The sequence below is a fragment of the Rhinatrema bivittatum genome, chromosome 1 (assembly GCF_901001135.1).
Source record: "Rhinatrema bivittatum chromosome 1, aRhiBiv1.1, whole genome shotgun sequence".
NCBI classification, from domain to species: Eukaryota; Metazoa; Chordata; class Amphibia; order Gymnophiona; family Rhinatrematidae; genus Rhinatrema; species Rhinatrema bivittatum.
In genome coordinates, this window is record NC_042615.1 from 293,889,226 (window position 1) to 293,903,880 (window position 14,655).

At 41.7% G+C, this 14,655-nt stretch overlaps 1 protein-coding gene across 2 annotated transcripts in view; it reads right to left on the reverse strand.

Annotated features, from left to right (window-relative positions):
- The window catches only part of COL25A1 (collagen type XXV alpha 1 chain), a 971,115-nt gene that overhangs the window by 100,564 nt on the left and 855,896 nt on the right, over positions 1-14,655 (reverse strand). For both annotated transcript variants that reach the window (XM_029596536.1, XM_029596528.1), the window contains exons 24-25: positions 7,630-7,674; positions 1,509-1,553 (exon numbers count right to left, since the gene is read on the reverse strand). In XM_029596536.1, the coding sequence (XP_029452396.1) occupies positions 1,509-1,553; positions 7,630-7,674 (90 nt within the window). The remainder of the gene's footprint in view (positions 1-1,508; positions 1,554-7,629; positions 7,675-14,655) is intronic.

The following is a 14,655-nucleotide window of genomic DNA, read 5'->3' on the forward strand; positions in this document are numbered from 1 at the left end:
CAGAGGAGCGCTGAGTTATTTCTACCTCTAAGTATTTTTCTTGGAGGTGCGGGGGTTACTGCTGCACCCACCTGATTCTGACCTTGAACAACAATATTGGGCCAGACTGGTACCAGAAAAACATACAGTTGTCACTCTGGAGCAGAATATGGAATCTGAAGGATCACAATATGAGGGCTGGTGGAACATGCAGGTGAGGGAGGAAGATGGACATGGAGTGAATGTAGACTGGATTATCTTTGTCCCATTGTCTATGGTTTGTAAGGCTTGCCCCATCTCTTCTTATAATAAAAAGAATTAACCACATTAGGGTATATGTTGGTGGATGACAGCATATCTTGAGTGATTTCAACTACCCAAGAAGTTCCTATATCTCACAATGTGCACCCTTATTGTAATTATAAAATGATTATTTACGTCATTTTATGGTGTTTAGATCTAACCTGCATCCTTATGCCAGGATACAGCTGTGGGATAGAAATTCAAGCAATTACATAACAGGGATTCTAGCTACAAGTTCATAATATATTTATTTCTTATTATAATTTGTTTAAATAATAGGTATGCCCTTTAATTAAGATAAAATACATTGGGGGTTTTTTAAATCCTTTACCTATGAATCTACTTTTCTTTTCACTTGTTCATGCTATAACACATATAATAACACAATTTCCTGAAGGACCAAAAACTGCAGCAACTTGATTGTTAAGTACACAATAGTTAGTAAAGCTAACCAGAAGTTGCTTTCAAACATTTGAAACATTGTCTCCTTTTGAATGAAATGCATAGCAAAGCAAAAAAAAAAAAAAAAACCCAAATATGGTGTTCTTGACAATTTGGTTTAGCTACTAAACATTGCTGCTAGTGCTGCTGCTTTAACTGATTCATTCCATTATATGCAAATTTGTCTTGCAAAGTTTATTTTGGAACTCTGGAATATTGGTTGGTGACATGTGATGCTGAGGGGTAGCTTTCTTTTGCTCCAGAAACTCCAAAACAGACCCAACCTTTGGTGTAGGAATCCTACAGACTGCTTGGACAGAACTTTGCTCTTTCCTGCTATCATTTATTTATTTTTTTTGCCTGATAGTATCCTCTGTGGAAACTGCCTGCAGGCCTGCAATGTGAGTACTTCCACCAGGATTCTAGTGACCAAACCAACCAATAAAGACAAATTATTTAGGTGTATAAAAAAAGAGTAGACTGCATGACCGGGCACCACTCTTTATCAAGTGCTTGGAGTATTTAACTAACATTTCAGCAGTGTCCATGAGCACTCAAACATGCTTAGTACAAAATATCCTGACTGATGGAATAAACTGGGACTATTGGCAATTTATGGGGAGATCAATTCATTTGCCACTAAATCTACCCAACAGCACACAGGTATTTCTAGTGTATGGCATCCTTGTGCAACACATCCCCTATGAACATGTCTAAAGACCAGTGACCTGCACAAACATAAGAGTTATTGAAGCAAAACTCCACAAATTATGCTTCCCACAAACCTGCTCGCCATCCACTCCTGGAGGTCCTAGAGATCCTAGTTCACCCTGTAATAATGAGATTTATGACATGCTGGTTACCGATTTAGAATGCAATCAGGTCGTTGGTTAAAAAACACAGCCCCCACCCTCGTGTCCTGCAGCAGCTCGGGGCTACAGTGTATGGCAAATGTTAGAAAATTCTGTGGCAAAGTTTCTTAAACTCTTTGGCAATTCTGTAGCACATTTGCATATTAAGCGGGCAATTTTAAGACTGGCTGCATAAGTGCAAAGTCTTTTAGCGAATTTTCAAAGTGAAAGTGCGTGTATAGTTTCACATTCAAAATTACCTAAAAAAGAGAACCCACATGCACTTGCACGTGCTAATTTTTCTTTTTGGGTACTTTTTTGGGGTACTTTTTTGGGTACTTTTTTGGGTACTTTTTCTGACAAAAACTATATACGTACTTTTGAAAATTCAAAACATGCTCACAGCTGCAAACCCTGCACCTAGAAATGGCTGCCCCTATAGTGGGTAAAAGAACATGTGTAGTTGACCTACATGCATACATTTTCCTCCATACAGGGTGAACAATTTTCTAAAAGCCCAATTCTGCGGTGTGAAGAGATATATATATTCAGATCATTGAAACACGTTAAAGGACCAGGGTCCAGCTATCTATCCTTGTCCACCTTAAGGGATACGGTTGAAAGCTGGCATCGAGGCTGTTTCCTGCTCTTTGGCACCTCCCTGCCACGGAAGCCCATGGCCACTCCCATGCTATTACACATGTTTAAAGCACTGTTTTACTCACAGAATTGGCTTTTAAAATTAATCTCTAAATAATGTAAGCTTATTTTACATAATAAAAGTTAAGTAGTTTTCCAAACTTTCTTGTGTGTCTTAATTATTTATTTCATTCTTTTTGGGCTTTTTAATAGGTGGAGGATCTCAGGTATTGGTGCAGGGAAGGGAGAAGGGATCTTGGGGAGGGGAGCAAGGTTGCCAACTGTTCGGATTTTCTCCGGACAATAGAGAATTTCAAGGCAGTGTCCAGAAGCCAGATGGAGTGCTAAAATGTTCAGAAACTATAGGGATTTTAACCTCCCAGTCCAGCACAGCAGCTATGTTAACACCCACTTCTTCTAACAATCCTGAAGAAATTGTGGTTTAACTCCACAGCCGACGATGGAACATTCACTACAACTAGGAAACTGCCTGCATGCTCCCCCTTTCCCTGCTGCAGCAACAGTCAGTACCCCGAGTCTCCTTCTTCAGCCACTGGTAGATCCCCGCCCACCCGCGGCTAAACAGTAAGAGGCTAAGTGGGGGCTGCTGGTACTTTCCTTCCTGCCCACAGCACACAAGAAAAAGCCCAGTGGGGCTATCTGTACCTCCCCTCCTGCTCACAGCACACAAAGAAAAGGCCCAATGGGGCCATTGGCATGCAGAAGCAGAGGCCCACAGTGTGAGAGCAGCAGTGAATGAGAGCTTGTGTTTGTGTGCATGTGTGTGAGAGTGATTAGAGAATACTAGTGAGAGAGAAAATGTGTGCGTGCGCGTGTGTGTGTGTGTGAGACTGAGGGAGAGAGTGCCAGTGAGAGTTTGTGCGTGTCTTATAATGAGTGAGAGCACCAATGAGTGAAAGAGAGCTTTGTGTAGAAGTGAGAGAGTATGAAGGAGAGAGTGCCAGTGAGTGAAGGTTTTTGTGTGTGTGTGTGTGTGTGTGTGTGAGACAGCAAGTGAGAGAGCACCAATGAGTGAAAGAGAGCTTTGTGTATGTGAGAGAGGATGAGAGAGAGTGCTAGTGAGTGAGAGTTTGTGTGTATGTGTGTGTAAATGTGAGGGAGAACGCACCAGTGAGTGAGAGAGAGCTTATGTATGTATGTGAGAGAAACAGAGAGAGAGAGAGAGTCAATGTATGAAAGATCCTGTGTGTGAGAGAGGGAGAGAGCCAATGAGTGTGAAAGAACCTGTGCATAAGAGAGGGAGGAAGAGACAGTAAGTGTGAGAGAGCCTGTGTGTGTATAAGGGAGACAGCCAGTGAGTGTGAGACAGCTCATGTGTATATGAGGGAGAGACAACAAGTGAGTTTGAGAGTCTTTGTGCATATCAGGAAGAGACATCCAGTGGGTATGAGAGCATCTGTGTATCTATGAAGGAAAGAGCCAGTAAATATGAGATAGACTGTGGTGTGTATATAAGGGATAGCCAGCCAGTGAGTGTGAGAGAGCTACTGTGTGAGTCTGCCTGTGTGTGTATATGGGACGAGAGAGCCTGTCTGTGTGTGAGGAAGAGAGAACTAATAAGTATGAGAGCATTTGTGTGTGTGTGTGTGTGTGTGAAGGAGTGTACATGAGAATGAACATGTATGAATGGGTATGTGTGAGAGAGAGAGAGAGAGAGAGAATGAATGTGTGGTATATGATAGACAGAAAGGATAAAGTATGCACCTTCCCTTTCCTTGTCTAATCCACAAGAATTTCAGGGTGACTGGAAATCAAAAGTTTCCAGGTATGGAGAGAGGAGGATATTTTTCACCCCTGTTTTAATTATTGTGTCTGCTGTTTTGAAATATTTTATTGGGGTTTGGTACATTTTTTAAAATGTTTATATGAGTTATTAATTACTGGATGTTATTCTATTCATCAGCTGTTTTGAAATATTTATTTTTATATTAGTATAGTTTTACTATTATGATGTTTGATATTTCATGGTTTTATTGTTTATTTTGTGAGAAATGCTGATGTTTCTGTTTTTCCATTCTTGCATGATATGCAGAGTTTGACTTGTTGCAGTTTCTAACTGCACATTTCTAATTTATACTTTATGGTCAATTTTTTTCTGTATTTGATGAGGGTCTGTCTGTGTTCTGCATATGTGGCCAAGGTGAAGTATTCTGCTAGTGTGTAGTTTCTATGTAGGGATCTATAATAGCCTGGCTTGTTCTGTTTTCCCAATAGGAGGTGTATTTGTGTTTTAGGGCCTGGTAAAAAATGTGAAGAGTTGCTTTTTCTTTGGTAGAGTTTTTACTGTTTAAGTGCTGGCAATTAGGGCTGTTTTGGTTTCAGAGGTTGACTATATTGTAATTCAGTTCACTCATGGCTTTCTGACAGTCATGTGCACACCCAGCACATATTACAATAGGCCTCATACTATATGGGTTCCAAGTATCTTTTTTGTAGGGTTTTCTAGTTTGCACCAAGGCAGTATGTTCAAATATAATATTCAGTTGTAAGTCATTTTTACCTCAGAAACTATACTTTCAATGTCCTTTTCCATGTAAAATCTAACATAACTGCATAATTTTTAATTGTGTGTGGGGAGGGGTGATGCAACGCTGTAAGCTTTACCTAGTGAACCGAATGCCCTTGCACCAGCTCTGAGATGGCAGAGGTAGATAAAGAGGCTCGAGATCGAGAAAAAAAGACAAGATAGTGAGGGGAAGTTAATATAAGAGTTTGTATGCTCATCTACCCAAAGCAGAGGAATCTTAACTGGGCAGGCTGGATGGATTAATTTGGGCCATCATCTGTATCTTACTATGAAACTGACTACTGTGGCTCACGGGATAAGCAATAGTAATGGGGCAAAACAGATTTAATAGAAAGTTTGTGTGACCTGATAAATGACAAGTATTTGCAATTCTTTTTCAGACCAAATGCATGTTTCTCTAATGGTGGCTGTGGCAATGGTGGCTGTGGCAATTAAGTAATTGTAGTTTTACTGACTGTTCTAATCGGATGTTATTGGTATTTTTATGTTTGGGATCATTTGGTTGTGCCTTACTTTGTGCACAGTTTTCTAGTAATAGGGCAAATAATAAAAATTTAAAATAAATAGTCGTGTAGAAGGACACAGGTGAAAGTTGGCAACCCTAGCTGGGAGGGTGAGGAAGAAAAGTAATTTGGGCATAAGGGAAGGAAAGAGGATCTGCGATGGGGAAAGAGGACAAGAATGGGGAGAGGGCAAAGAGAGAAAGAATTGGGGGATGGTGAGTGTGCAGGGTCTGGTGGGTGTAGAAGAGGAAGAGGAAGGGAAATAGGATCTGGGAAGAGGAGAAGAGAGAGACAAGGATAGTGAGAGGGAGATTATGGGAGGGGAGAAGAGGGGGATGAAGGCTCTGGAAATTGGAAGCAAGAAAGGAGAGAGAAGGAAGGAGGAAGTTTCAGGATCACTAGTTGGGAAGAGAATCCAGGATCAAAGGTGAGGGGACAAGGGAGATAATCCAAGATCAGGGGAGGGAAGATCCAGATTGACAGGGAGGGAGCTGCTCCCCCTGGCTCTGGTCCTTCTCGCCTTATATCCCCATTCTCTTTCCCTCATCCCCACACACGGTCCCTTTTTCTCTCACTTTCTCCCCTCATCCCTAGTCCTTTTCTCACTCCCTAATCTCTGGTGCCCCCTCAAATACACTCCCATTCCTGGTGTCTTCTCATGCACCCTCCTACTCACTCCCCACTCACCTTGTGTCCTCCTCATGCACTGAACTTCCTCACTTATACACACAAACAGAATCAATCCCCTCACCTCTAGTCCTTTCACTTGATATCTCTCACCTTTCCCTTAGCCAATTCACCCAGCCCCTCTCACACCCATCTGCAGTCAGTTCTCATATACCCTCATACCCCAAGTCAAATTCCTCTTACACCCCTTTCTAGCCCCCCTTCTCCCCCTGCAGCCAATCTCCTCAAACTCTCCACCCTCTGCTAATCCCCTCTCTCTCCCACTTCTCCTCCTCCCCTGCCTATCAAGGCCAATAGAAGAAGGAGAGCAACGGTGCCTCAGAGCCCATCTTCCTCCTCCACTGCCCAAGGTTGGAGTTATAATTTGAACTGTGATACCATAGTTCTGTGGAGTTCAAAGCACAAGTCAGGCCCTGGCGGCAGAGGAGAAGGAAGCAGCCAGAGGCATCGCTGCACTGCTCTTCCTCCTATTGGCCCAAAAAAAGAGAGGAGGATGCAAGGAGGGAGAGCTGTGGGAGGAACTTGGTGAGTGAAAGAGGGGATGAGCTTCCGGCAAATCCTGATTTCCACCGATTCCACGGGGACAGGGCAATTCTGCAGCAAGAGCCAGGTTTTGTGGCCCTGGACAAGGAATTGGAGGAAACTGAAGGTCTTGGTTAAGGGCATATCAGAGAGTACAAGACATGAATAAAACCAATCAACATTACATATGGACCCCAGAAGCTGATTTACTAATGTTTTCCACTAGTGTCTTCTCCATTTTTCGTTGATAAATGTGGCACCAGTTTGGCACCAGAACAAAATTGGTGCAAACATTTACCAAATCAGCCCAACAAAGTGCATACAATAATCGCAGAATAGAGCACCAGGAAGGGCAGAGTAAGTGTATCAAAGCACTTTATTGCTTGTTCACCCATGCCAGTCCTGTGTGTATACAAGTTAAATTTATTCAAGTTAAGGCTGATGCGCAAGGAGAAACTGAGAGGAACACTAGTGTACAAGAAATGGAAAATACAGTTTTGAAGAATGACTGAATTGGTTTAGGTAAGCGTAAAGGTGGGTAAGGGCCCCTTTGAGGCAGAATGCAAACACGCCTTTCAGAGAGATGGGGAGAGAGGGGTTCATCCTTTAGGGAAACTGCTCTGAACCATCTGAGATCTCTTCCCATATTTAATGTTTCTCATTAACTGAATTTAAGAGAAGCTGCCGGCTTCATATAGGCAGGATCAAGCTGCATTACATCATATGTTTTAACAAGCTTAATGCACCTGCGGTGTACGATGGAAGATGATTACAGTATGACCTCAGGCGACAACTGTGCAAAGCCCCAATCTGATCGCCTAAAGATGTGCATTGTTCCCATCAACAGCTGTGCCTGAGTCCCCATACAGAGTATACTCAGGAAACCGGCAGGGCTCATCAGCTCTTTTCTTGGTTTTCAATTTTTTTTTTTTTTTGCAAAGCAGAATAGGAGGATTTTAGCGGATCAGGTAAAAGCACTCTTTGGTGGTGAAATTCCATGGTAAAGTTTTTTCTTTTCCATCAATACCCTGTATACACTATCACGCCTGCTCTGCAGGCCTACAATGTATATGGGATTAAAATAGAACGTGACAAGCATGTGTATATGGAGTGGTTTGTACTTTTTTTCTGTAAAGGTACAAAACAGGATCATCACCTTTGGGCCTTGAAGTCCTGGAGGTCCAGGAGGCCCTGGGGGACCCTGCAAAGAAAAACAAGTAAAATATTTTTTATCTCCATTGTTAACATTAAAATAGCTGTGCACTCCATTTTGTTAAAACAACACAAAAAAATGAGTGGACGTGTTAACAACAGATAGAGTAAATAACAGTTGTTAAGATATAATTTCATAAGAACCCTCTTGATAGACTGGATAGTACAAGACGTCATTAAACTAAACATAAAATTCTCTGTTAAGACAATGTTATGGCCTAACAAACACCGTGGACCCTATTTTCAAAGTCTGTGCAGTTGACTTTAGTTGCATGTGATTTTATAGCCAGTTGCATGAACTTTGCTGCAAAGGGGATATTTTTGTAATTTCAAATGGATCCGAATAAGTTTAACTGCATTAAAGTAAAGTATGCAAGGGGCATTTCACAGCTGTTCCTATATAAATATCATCCACTTACACACATATCTGAAATTCAATAAAAATATTCTGAAAAGTGTGCAATTCTTCAGGCTCTGCTAAAAAATGCAAATGTAATTATAAAAAAGTGAATAAACATATAACTAAATGTTCTCAAACATATGATTAATGCTAAAAAAAAAAAAAAAAAGGCAAAAAAGCAAACAAAATTATGCAGTTAAAATGTAAACATTTTAAGCAATTCCGAAATATAAATAAAAACAAAATCTTGTTTTGGACTTACAATTAATTTCCACAAGTGATGCTGCACCGTTGGAAGAATCTTGCCATAAGCTAATTTATTTTTTTGAGGTTCTTTAGGACCAAAATAAGAACTTTTATTTTGGCTCTGTTTTTGCCCAAAGAAGGAATTTTTCCCTAAGCCAGAATGTGCTTAAAAAAAAAACCTGTTAAAAAGAGGCCTCTCTCAATCACATGCGTAGAACACTCTATGATTTTGCACTCTTTCCAAATGGATACTTTTTCCATGCATGTCTGGCATCACTGCATATTGTTTTGTAAAAATAAAAGCATAATATGTGGGCCTTCTTGAACATAGGGTCCCCTTGTACAGACAGGTTAAGTGGTAGAGATAATTTGCAGAGACCAGCCTGATCCTTGGACCAAGGTATGCAAATCTATTCCATGCAAATCCATGAAGGATCTCCTGAAAATCAGACTGCCTATGTGGGTCCTGAGGACTAGTTTGAAAACCACTAGGTTAGATGCAGGGAGAGGAAGGGATAACATCGTTAAATGTCAAGACCTTGTGAGCAGTGAATATAAAGCATTGAGTAATGGGCTACTATTATGCCTTCTCAAGGTATTTCTAAATCATGGATCCAATGACCATTAGACAAAAGCCTTTATTATAGAAAACATTTTCAGTAAGTAAACTTCCAGGAATCATTACATATAAGTTCATTGTTTTTGGCCCTTTAAAGAGAGGAGGTGCCACAAAACTTTTTTTTTTTTAAATTTTAATTTATGCATTTTTGCAGCATCTAATAAGGATCACTATTAATACCCTCTCCCCCGAACACCACCACCACCACTATCATTTTGCTGCTTTATTTTGATCCACATTTGTTACCTAAAATCATGCTGGATTTTGTTTTCAGGAACAGTATCTAATGTCCCCCCCCCCCCAAGGTATTGTTGGTAATGGTCTCAGTTTGATGATATTCCCATGCTTTCATAGAACTGTTATTATCTGGCACTAGATTTTAGCTACCCCCCCCCCCCCCCCCATGCTTTCTGCAGACCAAAGTACCAGACTGTGTTTGAAAAAGCTGGGCAGTGGACTCGCATCTCAGGAGGATACGGGAGGTAGATTGGCAACACTGAGACAGAAGGATTTTGTATATGATCCTGTACTTATGTCTCAGCTTTTTAGATTCTCTCCAGGTTGCTACCTTTCTCCATGCCCAAGAGATTGACCTTTTCTAGAGCAATTACAGAATACAAAGAATTCCTGTCACCAGTCTTCTCTCTCCCGCTGCTGTGCCTGAGACGTGCGTACTGCAACATCATTCGCAATGCTCTATGAGGCTTTGGAGCTGCGTGCAATTGAAATGGCCACCCTCTTGTTATTATTTCATTTCTCTTTAAATAATAACAAAAAACCCTCATTGGGGTAGATTTTAAGAGATTGAGCGCGGGCGTCCACGTGCGCCCGCGCTACCCAGCGCGGGCGCACGTGGACGCCCGATTTTATAACATGCGGGCGCGGGTGTGCGCATGCCATAAAATCGGGGGGTCGGCGCGTGCAAGGGGGTGCACCCTGCATGCGCCGACGCCTGCGGCCTTCACCCGTTCCCTCCCAGGCCGCTCCGATTTCGGAGCGGCCTGGGAGGGAACTTCCTAACCCCCTAACCTAACCTCCCTTCCCTTTCCCCTAACCCTCCCGCCCCCTAGCCCTATCCTAAACTCCCCCCCCGACCTTTATTTTACTTATTGCGCCTGCCCTCTGGCCTCGCCCCGTCCCCCCAGACTGCCCCTCCCTACCCCTTTTTCGAAGCCCCGGGACTTAGACACGTCCCGGGGCTTTATGCACGTCGTTGGGCCTTTGTAAAATAGGCCCGGCGCGCGTAACCCCCACCTACATGCGTAAATCCTATGGATCTACACGCGTGGGGCTTTTAAAATCTGGCCCATTTTGTCAAACAAAGCAGACAAAATGATTTTGATTCAATGCTAATAAAATGTTAATTTTATGGAAAAGCTATTACACTGCTTTCTACTACTGTATCGGAAAAGTTTTAAAACCTGTCTTTCATATTGTATTTGATCCAGAGATCATTCAGCTTCATGCTCAACATGGTGAGTAAATAACAATTTACTGAAACTTGATACGGCATTAAAAACTGACTGCCAACATTATACCAGCCAAAAGTCTTGTGCTGGCTGGCAGACCTCCAAAGACGGAGATTTTCTGAATGAACAGAGAAAAATCCTGGCATTCATATCTGAAGTATGAACCAAACTAAGCTTTCCTGCTTTGAAGTGAAACAATGTTTGTTATTTGAAATGGTCTGAGGAACTGCCACTGATTTACAGGGCAGAGACCATGCGCTTGGCCAGGCTCCCTAGGTAGTGCCTGCTGCTCACTGTCACAATGATATGGGCTGACCCTTGAATATTTAGGAGTCCTTGTTGAGATGGTGACCTGTGATAACATGTGTGTCTGATACAGGGTTACAAAAAATAGTTGTTGCAGATCCAAAGTTTTCCCTCCTTGTGAAACAGTCCAGTCTGGCAATGCTGTGCAATGGGTTAAGCCAACATCCTTCAGCATCAATTGTGTCTGTTTTTGGCTATATAAACACTTCCCCCACCAACATTGTTACAAACAGTCTGCAAACTATGATTCCTTCGAATTTATTCTTAAGTTAGTTGCACCTTATAATTGAAAAAAGCCAAATACCAGCTAACCACACAATAGGTAACTGCTTAACCACAAATCCTGTTTACCTACAGCCATGCAAGAAAACAGTCACAGCACACAACAGAGAAGTCATGCAGTAAGAATTACCGTGACGGTTACAGTGGTAATCCTCTGTTGGCAAAATGTATGAACAGAAAGACAATGTTACCAGCTAAAAATATCAAAAATAAAGCATTCTATCGGTTTTACTAACAGAGGTTCATATAATGGCTTTAAAAAACAGGATTCCAGCATCTAAAAGACATTTCTAAATAAAAATGCAGAGAAATACAAGATAATTAACAATGCCACCTATGACAAAATGTGCTCATAGGTATAAAAAGCTGCTGTAAATAATAACCATAAATCTCCTGGAATACAAAAGTAATTGTTTATTTTTTTTACAAAAAGAAATTCGCAGCAAAGTATGAATAACTATCATTTCTACATGGCAATGAGACTGCTGACTGATGCCATAAGGACTATGCAAGCCGAATGGCTCACGCAGTCTTTAGAGAAATACTGCCTCTGAGAAAGTGAAAGTAAACACAGCATTTTATTTATTTATTTATTTTAACTGAAACATTTTGATCCTGGCAGAGATTTTGGCTTCCTGGACCATGGGAGGGCAATTTGAGGACTGCTGAGTAAGAGATGTTGTCCACCTATCAAAGAAGGGGCAAAGTGTCTTCCAGAATGGATGGGCAAACCTGCTAAGGAGAGCCTTAAACTAGGATCATCAGGGATGGGCGAAAGAAGCCCTCAGGTAAGCCAAACATAAGTTGGAACCATACAGCCTTTTGAGTCCGCGATTCACTACACCATCTGCTTGACCAAATATAGGCCCCGATGTAAGAAGGTGGACACAGTTTTGCCCGTGACTGCGCAAACATTTTGTGCACTAATTTTACTCTGATGCAGTAGGAAGTTTTGCGCACATAAAATGTGTGCCCAAATTAGCACTCTTCTACTTGAATACCATGTTAGAGAAGGCATCGGCTTTAACTGCTGGCCAGAGCTGGAGGAAAGTACCTAGGCTTAACATTAGTCTAACCATTCGTGGTTCAGGGCTACTATACTTGGAATTTAGGCACATAAACCACAATTTGTGTATAAATCAAGTTTTCTGTGCATAAAGCATGTTTTATGTGCAGAGAATATGCTTTGTATACACATTACGTTATATGCACAAATTCTGTTTTCTGTGCATAAATCTTGTTTTAGGTGCATAAAACATGTTTTCTGTACAAACTAATGAGGGACATATTCTGTAGGCTGGTTAGTAGACAAGTTAGCTGGATAACTTGTCCCGTATATTCAGCTGGATACACATCCCGCTGAATATACTTGCTCAAAGTTAAACAGCTGCATATAGCAGGATAACTTAAAAACGTAACCAGCTGTGTTTGAATATGGCCATTTAGGTTTTAAGTTAACCGGCCTTGTGTGGCCAAATAACTGGCTACTTATCTGGATATTTTTAAAAGATATCTTGGTAAGTAGCGCTTTGAAAAAAAAATAAATGAAGTAAATGGGCCTATGGCCCAGTTCCCTCCAATCCCCGGCCATGTACCCCACAACTCTTCCCCTAAATTGTATAATTGTTTCGGGGGCCCCTCTCTACATCCCGCATTCACCCATTCCCTTTTTAGCCAGAGCTAATTTACACTTGTGCCGGGAGCAAGTATCTACTGTACCTTGCTCCCGGAAGCAGTTTTGTGAGTGATGTAAGAGGGTCTGGGTGGGAGTCTCTGGCCCACTAATAATTATGCTGAACAGGTGGATGAAGGGCAAGGTCCGGGGTGAGAAAATGTTGTGGGTTTTTTTTGTTTTTTTTTTTAAAGAGAGCGGGTGAATGCAGGGCGGAGATGGTCCTGATCTGTGGACCCCTAAACTAATTTTACAATTTGGGGGGGGGGGGGGATGTGGGGGTCCTTTGATCAAATGTGGTGGGGGAAGGAGGGGACAGGGCCACTTTATTTATTTATTTATTTATTTTTTAGACACACTACGTACCCGGATATCTTTTAAAGATAACCAGGTAAATAGCAAGTTATCCAGCCACTCAAGGCTGGATAATTTTAGAACTGCTCTGAAGCAGGTTGAGAGATCCAGTACTCTCCAGGGCTGGGAAGTATTTCGGAAATGCCTGAAGTATGTGCGTACTAGCAGTATCATGCATAAAATTCAAAGGGAAAAGCTACCCTAACAAACCCCTTTGAATATCGACCCCTTTTTGTTTTATGTTCTTTATGCTGACATTTGCTGAGGTTAGGCGAAAAACATGATCTGGATATCTTGCTAGTGCTATGATAGAGTTAACTCCAACGAAGCAAATTTGGTTATTTTTTTAACTCATGAAGATTTTCCGTGAAGAGCTATCAACAGAAACTATTTTTGTTCAGTGCATGTCCAAGTAAGTTAAGGAGAGATAGTGGAAGGACAAAACTGCCTCCCCCCCCCCCCCTTTCCTCCTGAATATGACAGCAGGATGGGTGAAGACTGAAAAAAGAAAGGGGGAAGGCAATAGAATGGAAGTAAGCTGCAACAATCAGTTAAAAAACAAACGATGAGTCATTTTTACTGCCTGTTAGTTAACTGGTTATCTCTGACACCCAGCCCCAGACAAGTCTAATAGATTAGGCAGTCTAGTGCTTAAAGAGTTGGCTCATTATGCACATCACTGATAGGCCAACACAGTGGGGCTCCTTCTTCTTGATCTTTAGTGCTAATTTTAATACAGCAGACTTTCCTATTGTGGCAGTAAGATGCTTCCTTCTCCAGTGAGACACACAAAGAGCAGGAGGGATGATCCCTAGAGGAGTTGTAAACTAGTTGCTGCCTACCAAACTGCCTACTAATTTATTCACAAGTTATATATACAAGAATACTTGGGCAGATCCCTTTGACAGGACAGGTCCTCCTTGTTTCTCTCCTGCATCCTCTGTACAATGACAGTACAATCTTGCCTGTGTACCCAGTGCAGGTGCTCAAGATATACCTAAAAGGGAGGGCATAGAAAATGTATGTTTTTCACAATTTACTATTATCTAAGCTTTCTTACTGCAGAGAATATTGGCTACTCAACCATCTTGAAGCAAAGGAAGCCAAGAGAGACAAAAGATGATCTTTTTTGGAATGTTAATAAAAATGACAGAACGTTAAGGGCCAAATTTATACAAGGTATTGCCTCATTTTTTGCCTATGCAAGAACCTATTACATATGAGGCCGAGTGCCAATGGTAAAGTTTGATGGCAATGTAAGGATGTTACCAAAGTGTCCCTTACTATAGATATTAAAGTCTCCACAGATGTTGAATGTGTGATATCAGAGAGAGTAGGGGTGTATAGTTTTCTATGATACTCCTCAGTGATTTGTGTCATGTAAAAGAGTTTGTTTTTAACATAACTCATGAACCCACTTTGGCTCGTGTTCTGTTCTTTTGATTCTCTGTGCAAAGAAGCTTGCTGGTGCCCAAAGGTGGGTCTCCTAGGCCACTCTGCCCTGCTGGATATTAGGCTGGATATTATGTGGCCTTCAGTAGGAGGGTAAAGGCTTGGTTATTCTCGGGTTGTGGAGGTGGGGGGGGGGGGGGGGGGGCTCCTAATGTTAGCAAGAGAGAGTT